The sequence below is a fragment of the Lactuca serriola genome, chromosome 4 (assembly GCF_051521515.1).
Source record: "Lactuca serriola cultivar US96UC23 chromosome 4, Lser_US96UC23_V15, whole genome shotgun sequence".
NCBI lineage: Eukaryota > Viridiplantae > Streptophyta > Magnoliopsida > Asterales > Asteraceae > Lactuca > Lactuca serriola.
In genome coordinates, this window is record NC_136411.1 from 92,955,866 (window position 1) to 92,964,877 (window position 9,012).

General features: G+C 32.6%; 1 protein-coding gene and 1 pseudogene across 2 annotated transcripts; both read left to right on the plus strand.

Annotated features, from left to right (window-relative positions):
- The first annotated feature begins 957 nt into the window (after positions 1-957).
- On the plus strand, positions 958-7,580 carry LOC145102123 ((3S,6E)-nerolidol synthase 1-like; annotated as a pseudogene). Its single transcript, XR_013706034.1, has 7 exons — positions 958-1,056; positions 1,131-1,401; positions 1,532-1,892; positions 5,203-5,421; positions 5,544-5,683; positions 6,687-6,935; positions 7,082-7,580. The product of XR_013706034.1 is annotated as a (3S,6E)-nerolidol synthase 1-like (transcript).
- On the plus strand, positions 3,542-4,683 carry LOC145101979 (chaperone protein dnaJ 11, chloroplastic-like; the record flags this gene model as incomplete). The annotated part of the gene is made up of 1 exon (XM_079039286.1): positions 3,542-4,683. A coding segment is annotated over one exon (465 nt), but the record flags the coding sequence as incomplete, so codon positions are not given.
- Positions 7,581-9,012: the final 1,432 nt, after the last annotated feature.

Below are 9,012 nucleotides of genomic sequence, written 5' to 3' on the forward strand. Positions count from 1 at the left end.
AAAAAGCCTATCCGTTCATGAAGATTCTCAAAGCACCATAATTCGATGGCCATGAAGACACTTGAAAATGTTTATTTCTATTTTGATGTCTTTTAATTTTTAAAGTATTTTATTTTGTAGAAAGTTGATATCTATATGTAAGAAATAGTGACATATTTTTGATGGTACGTTATTTATAGCATTCTACTTCTATCATTAGCTATGAAAATTCTATAGCAACTCAATTATAACGTATTGTCTTTTCTCATAGTTTCTTAAATAGTGACCACTTTTTTGGTCTCTAACAATGTTTGTTTAGTGACCGCTTTTTTTGGTCACTAATTATATAAATTATTGACGACTTTCACTGATTAGTGACAAGATTTAGTCATGAAATTGGTTGTCACAGATTTATTGACCATTATATTTTAGTCACTATTCAGAATAGTGACCACTTATATATTTGGTCACTAAATCACTTTTGTGACGGACCTATAGTGACGAAAAGTGACGACTATATATTTTGTCACTATATCACATAGTGGCGACTATTTCTATTGTTAGTGACCATTTCAGTGTTGTCACTAATTGGCATTTTTTTGTAGTGTATGGTAATCTGGTAAATTGGTCATAATATAGATAACTTTTTCTTGAATCGCTATTTTGAAATAGTATTTGGATACATAATTTTGTTGAAAAAATAAAATTTTTAATCTCATATTAATTTTGAAATGATTTTTTTTATTCAGCTTTTTTTAAAGTTAAGAGCAAAAATCTTTTAGAAGATTTTATAATTTCGTTGTCCAATAATAGTAGTTTAAAAGTAAAGTAGGGTGTCAATTAAAATTATAGTATTGTGTGGTTAGAAAAGAAATATCTCATAGATATTGTCGAGATTAAATCTAATAGCTATAAATATGTAATGCAACCGGCTTATAATATCAATCTCCCCCCCCCCCCCCCCCCCCCCCCCCGGCAATGAACAACAGTTTTACAAAACTAAACATCCAGCATACCCTAATCCCTACAAAACGAGATTCTCAACCAAGAAAAATAAACTTTAAGATCTTCTTCAATGTATTTCCTTTTTTGTTTTTTTACTTCTTTTATATTCCATGTCACCGTCTAAAGCATGGCTATGGAAATTGCAGATGGAACAACCCATCAAGTATTCCGAACATTTACAGGAAGTTCGAAATCTTCTAAAGCATGTCCAAGATGAACCCTTAAAATCCATGGACATGGTGAACGCTCTCCAAAAGCTTTGCATCAACCATCACTTCAAAGAGGAGATTGACTCAATCTTGAAAACGCATTACACTAAAATTTTCAATGGCCATGTTTCTAACCATGACCAAAGTCTTTATGAGGTTTCCATTAATTTCCGAATCTTTCGACAACAAGGTTATTATATTCCAGCAGGTGAGCGCACGTTCTTAAATCTTGCTTAACTTTCAACAGGACTCATCCTTGTTTTTCTTCTAGTACTTTTGATTCAAATAATGTCAATTCTGTTAAAGTTATTAATTACAAGTAAAATCTGTTGTATCAGACGACGTTTTTGCAGGGTTCAAGCAAAAGAATGGAATATTCCTTGAAGAAATGACCGAAGATGTAAAGGGATTAATGGCATTATATGAAGCATCACAGCTAAGCATAGAGGGGGAACATATACTTGAGGAGGCTGCGGATTTTAGCAGCCATGCTCTCAAAGAAATGATTCCTTTTCTTGACCAAGATGAAGCTATAATGGTAAAAAATACATTAGAACATTCGTATCAGAGAACCTCGTCAACTTTTATGGTCAAGAAATTTATCAAACATTACTCGGGGACCACCATGTCTCAACTTGCTGAGATGGAGTTGGCTAAACTCCAGGCCCTACATCGAACAGAAGTTACTCAAATCTCCAGGTAAATATTAACTTTGTTACACATGCAACATAATGAATGTACACAAAGGCATGAGAAACCGGTGGCTTAGATAAATCGAATTACAATCATTTTAAAGAAGCGTTCTTTCTAAATACTAAAATGAAGAGTAAATTACACGGATGGTCTTGTGGTTTAACGTAACTTTTTTTTATTTATTTATTTTTTTTATATTTTTGTTTTTTTTCTTAACTCCAACAAAATGAGTGGTATATCCTTGCTAGCTTTTCTAAAACCCTTTTTGTTTTTTAATTTTATATGATTTTTAATGTTTTTAAAGGGACCCATTCCAAACACATATACGTACCCCTTCCTCTTCCTTGATGTATTTATAGCTACTTAAAATTATTAAACAAACCCTAACATTAATAAAAACAAAAACAATCCTATGTTTAGCTTATTATTATTATTATTTGGAATGACAAATCTAATCTACTTATACACTACTCCTAAATTTCCACCTATGTCTCTCACAAGACTTGAACTCTCAACCTAAAGGAGGGAGGACAATACTGGATACCGCTATGCTAGAAGCATTTTGGTGTTTAGCTTATTATTTGAACACATGCAACACCACCCATCCCATGTTTTTTTTAATATATTGAGAACACCTGCAACCTAAAACTAAAAAGAAAAACCCAATATTCCCATGTTTTTTGTTGGATCATCGTTACCATATCTCTTCGTTAGGTCGTTATAATCTTCTTTGCTCTTCCATTTATAGCACCCTGTGGGCTGGTGCCATCTTCTCACTCGTTGCCCTCATCGTCTTCTCCTGTCCTCAAGAAACCCTATCTTCGCCCAATAAAAAACACATAACACGAACTTCCAGAGAAAAAGCCTCCCACCACAGCCAATAGAAAGCACTAGATTGGAAATAGTGACTGACGATGAAACCTCAACTGTGATTTTACATAGCTTCTGGTCCAACTCCTTTTCCGACAACTGTGGTTGGGATGTGGGATTTTTTTAGTGTATGAAAGTGGGAGGGTAATGCAGATTCAGGTGAAAGGAGACGAGGAAAGAGGAAAAGGGTGTGTGGTTGTGGTGGTAGATGCGAGCATCAAGAAAGAGTAAGATGTTTTCGGTTGGAAATTGCCTAATCTGTCTACAAGAAGAGAGAAGAAATTTAGGATCCACATGCTAGTCTGTTTAGGAAAATGACACAAATGTCCACAAACTATCTAGGGTTGATCATTTTAGCTCCTAAACTATTTTTGTGGCTTTATAAGGGAACAAAGTTGTGAGCAACCTGTCTTTTTAGTATTGTTACCTAAACTAGCAGGTAGATATGCCACATGACACATATAAAAACTGATTTTACTAATTTTAAAAGCCAAGTCAGCCAAATAGTCAAACTTAAAAGTCAAGTAAGCCAAACTTCCCCATCTTATCTCCTTCAGCATTTCACACAATCAATTCCAGTAACATTATTCCGGGAGAAATTCAATCGGAATTTGAGTACAAAATCCGGAAAAACACAATCGTTCATTTGTCTTAAATATGGAAAAACCTTAACCACGTGATTTGCAAAAACCTTCTAAGACCTCATTAACAATGGCATCTAGTAAATTCATTTGTAGAGAAATTGTGTCCATAACCACTCAAACATCCAAAAAAATACACATTAAATTGCTATTTCATCTATTTCAACTGCATCTTCGTTTTTTACTTCCCCCAATTTCTCAATCAATTTAAAGTCATCGGCAACATCGAGTTCAAACTCTGTCAAGTTCGGAAGAGCTCCAATTTCAGCTTCTTATGCCACCGCTGAGAAAACGGAGACAATTAGATCGTTCTGTAATAATACTCCTTCGTTGTACGATGTGCTCGGAGTTCGAATTGGAGCTGATACAAGGGAGGTGAAAGCATCGTACCAGAGATCAGCGCGAGTTTTGCATATGGATGTCGGGAGTAGTGACTCGTCGGCGGATAAGTTCATAAAAGTGCACTCGGCTTATGCTACACTTGCAGATCCGTTGAAACGAGCGGATTACGATCAGAATCTGTTCCAGAGGCGGGTGGGGGGTTCTTCTCCGGTGAGACATTCCGGTGGTTACAAGAGTCGGAGATGGGAGACCGACCAATGTTGGTAGAAATTGTGTCCTTGAAAGTCAGATCGCCACTTTGAATCAATGTAAAAGAATACAAAATTTCCCCAAAAATCGAACATTAATTGGGGGTTTTAGCGATTTATGGGAAAGTTGGGCACCTTGATCAAGCATTGGAGTACATCCACATATTACCGTTTGAAACCCACATCAGAAATCTAGGAAGCTGTAATGAACTATTATCAAAACCATGGAGATATGGATCATGAAGATAGATTTGGTCATCATACTTAGAACAAGGAATGGGAGGGAACCAGTAAATAGATTTGTAGAGAAATTTCCCCTAGAACGCGATACTTACTTAGAACTAAAACAACAAACTCAAATTGTTAACTTATAGGTGATATTTACAAACACAATGAAACAGATAGATGGTGACAGGAAGAATTTGAGAGAGAGAGAGAGAGAGAGGTGTGCAGGTTCAAGGGTAAGGGAAACTCAAAGTCAATATAGAAAAATTGGTCAACAAATGTTCATGTGGCAAAGGGGTAACTAGGGGTGTCAATTTATGACACGACACGATAAAAATACACAAAATTAAAACGAAATCGGGACAAAATCAAAATTTGAATTCGTGTTCGTGTCAAGATTAAAACACACGATGTCGTGTCGTATCGTGTTCGTGTTCATAAATCGACACGAAATTGGCACGATTAAGCATGTCGTTGTTGGGTTTTTCGTGTTTGTCATTTTTATCGTGTTATATATCTTTAAGTATGAATTAAATACACTAATAGTTATGTAATATTATCTTTGTCGTGTCGTGTCGTGTTGTCGTGTTTTAATTGGTTCATTTTCGTGTTAATAAAAAAAAACACGACATCGTGTCGTGTTGTGTTCGTGTTATACAAAACTTTGTCGTGTCGTGTCGTGTCAGACAAAAACACGACACGACTGCCCGATTTGACAGCCCTAGGGGTAACCGGATGACCCCTTCACTTTTGTGAAAAAGGAAGTAATCGACCCAACAGAAATGACTTCGTTCCCTTATAAAGCCACTAAAAAAGTTAAGTAACTAAAAGGGTAAACCTAAAAAGTTTAGGGCAATCCAAAAGAAAATGAAACTATAAAAATGATAAGAATTAAAGAAAAAAATAAGTAGGGCCAAACGTTCAAATTATCTCAAAGGATAAGGACCATTCGCATGATTTACTCTAAAATGAATTGTCCTTGTGAAATAGATGGTGGAATGAGTTGGGATTAGCAGAGGAGCTGAAGCATGCGAGGAGTCAACCATTGAATTGGTACTTATGGCCGATGGCCAGCCTTGCAGATCCTAGCTTGTCGGAGCAAAGATTGGAGCTCATAAAGCCAATTGCCTTAATCTTTATAATTGATGATATTTTTGATGTTTATGGAAATCTAGATGAACTCGTCCTCTTCACAGAAGCTCTTATTAGGTACATTTATTATCCAAAAATAGTGAAAACGTGTGTTAAGCTTCAATAACATATATAAATTACGAGTTGAGTACCATTGATAAAGATTTTCATTATAAGGTTGCTACTTCAATTATTTGCAGATGGGATGTTAATTCTTTTGAACGACTGCCGTATCACTTAAGGATCTGTATTGAGGCTGTATATAACATAACACATGAAATCAGTGACAAAATCTACAAGAAATATGGGTTTAACCCCCATAGAGTACTTAAAAAGGACGGTATGTTGAATATTGTGTATTGTATGAGTTGAAAAACAGTTTCTAACTAGAGCACAACTATCTCTAGAAACTAATTTTGATTTAAAGAATTCATAAATAAAAATAAATTAATACAACTTTAAAAAAATACAAAAGTATTTTAGAACAAGAGCGACTAAATAATATATATATATATATATATATATATATATATATATATATATATATATATATATTAGGTTAAAGTGTTTTTTTATATTTATTGTGTGTAAGATTGCACCAATAGAAATTAGTAAAATTATATTATTATTTAATTAAATAATGATAGATATTAAATGGCTTTCACAATTGTATGTATATTAAATGATATCCATAATTATAATTTTCTCTTTATGGAAATTAATTAAATGTTTTATTAATGTCAGCAATAACATTCTTTCAGAATGAATTCGTATCTAGGTTTTTATGTCAGCAATAACATTTTTTCATTACACACTCACTTAAAATATAATAAAGTTGTATGTAATATGAAGAATGAGGGTGTATTCTAGTAGAATATACTCTCGTTCTACTAGAATACACTCTTATTATTTTATATATGAATTCATTCTAAAATAATATTATCATTAACATTAATGACGAATTAAATTAGTCTCCATAAAAAGGAATTATAAATATGGATATTATTTAATATACATTTAATGTTTACTTAATTCTTATTGGTGCATTCTAGCACACAATAGATGTGAGAAACATTTGAACCTACCTCTCTTTCTCTCTCTCTCTCTCTCTCTCTCTATATATATATATATATATATATATATATATATATATATATATATATATATATATATATATAAGAAACATTTGAACCTACCTCTCTTTTTCTCTCTCTCTCTCTCTATCTCTCTCTCTCTCTCTATATATATATATATATATATATATATATATATACCCAAATGGTGGAAGGAAAGCAAAGAGAAATAATCTAAACGTACTTTTAAATGTAATTCAATTCATGCAGTGGATAAACCTTTGTGAAGCGTTTCTAGTGGAGGCAAAATGGTTTGCTTCTGGACACTTGCCGAATGCAGACCAATACTTGAGGAATGGGATTGTAAGTTCTGGTGCAGAAGTAGTTACAATGCACTTGTTTTTCCTTCTCGGTTGTGCTACTAATGAATATAGTGCTACAATTATTAAGGACAACCCAGGGATAACATTTTGTTTAGCAAAAATACTTCGTCTTTGGGATGATCTAGGTAGTGCTAAGGTAATACAAATTTCATCGATGTATAACTTAAGTTTAACATATATTATTGACTTGAATATTATCTCATTAGAAATTACCTATGTCTTGAAGATAAATGTTTTACTGATCATGTCCCACAGTAACATCCGTTTGTTATAAACTAATAGGATGAGAATCAAGATGGTCATGATGGATCATATGTGACATATTACATGCGAGAAAATGAAGGTTGTTCTCTTGAAAATGCACAGGGACATGTTATGTCAATGATATCAAACACATGGAAACAACTAAATAAGGAGTGCCTCTCCCCAAATAAATTTTCAGCACCATTCATACAGGCTTGTTTGAATCTTGCAAGAATGGTACCTATGATGTATAATTATGATGAGAACCATTCCCTTCCTCTTCTTAAGGATTATATAAATTCCATGTTTTAGGGAGGAAATAACATTCATCACAACTTCGCAAGAAACACTTAAAAGTTAAGATTTGCCCCTATTCAAACCAGTAGCGGAGCTACATGGGGCGGTGGGGTACTACAGTATCCCCAAAAAATTATTTTATACATGTAAAAAAAATTATATACATACATGTTTTATGTTATTGTACCCCTAACTAAAAAGATTATACTATATTTTTTTTTAATACAATGGATAACTAGATAAAATATAAGTTGATAATGTTTGTACTCTCGTATCAAATTTCATGGTTCTGCCACTGACTGAAATGTTAAGGTAGGTCGATTCTAATATTTTTGAGTTTTTTTTGTTGTGTTTCTAAATTTATATTAAAGCTATAATAATATTTCGTTAGTGTTGAGAGTTGTATATATCATTAAAAAAAATTGATTTCTATACAACAACTTTTCTACATACACAAAAATTTATGTTTTATTAAATTGTACAATATAACATTTAACAAAAATATTAAATTTTTGTGTATGTATAACTTGATGTTTACCGATCAACACCTATAATTAAATGGAAATATATATGTAGTACTGGTTTTTTGATTCTACGCCTTATTCACTTTTTTGTTTTTTAGTGTCTTTAAGCTATATATTTTACTAGGTGTGAGACCATGTATTACATGGATTTATTTAATATATATATATATATATATATATATATATATATAATTTTAACAATTTGAAAACTTTGAATTTATAAGAAAAATGAGAAAAATTTTGAATTATTAAAATTAATGAGGATTTAATGTATTGTATACATTATATATATAAACTGTTTCTAATAAATAATTTACATATATATATTACCTTACATATGAAATGTGGAATTTTGATTTAATAAAATAAAAAATACAATAAAATGACAAGTAGAAAATACAAAATTTAAAAATTTTAGAAAATGTCATGTGTCCAAATAAAGGAGAAGAGGACATGTGGTAAAAAAAAATCTTCATTTATTAGAGTAGATGTTTTGTAGTTTTTATTTTACTTTTTTTATTGGTGTTTTGACTCAAATGACCATTAAACTTTCGAATTTAGCCTAACTTCGTCACTAAACTATAAATCTCAACTTTTGTTTGTTTTTGTTTATTTCATAGGGAAAATGACATATACACCCTATAATCTTTCTAAGGTTTACCCTTTTAGTCCCTTAACTATTTTGATGGCTTTACGAGGGAACCAAGTCCTTTTTGTCGGGTAGATTAAGTCCTTTTGGCCAAATTGAAGGGGTCACCGGGTTACCCCTTTTCCAAATTGGCATTTGTTGACCAATTCCCCTAAATTGACTTTGATTTTTTCTAGTTTGTTGACCAAACTTACCACATTACCAAGTGTGATCTGTTTGAGTTCTTTAATTTGGAGAGTTCAAGGAGACTTATTTGATGGCGGTGCTTTTGACTAGCCCTCACTCCATAAAACCCTATTCATCGCAAAATCAAATCTCAAGGAAATTAGACCATGCTCTCGTTGTCTCATTTGTCTAGCAGAAAATGTGAAAGGAAAAGGGCCAAGAAGGATCAACGGCTTCAGAGGGGGTGTTTGTCTTCGAAGTCGACGAGTAAGTTGGAGGGTGGGACAAAAACCGATTTTCGGAGATCAAGCTTTTAAATCGACGTTGTAGAGACT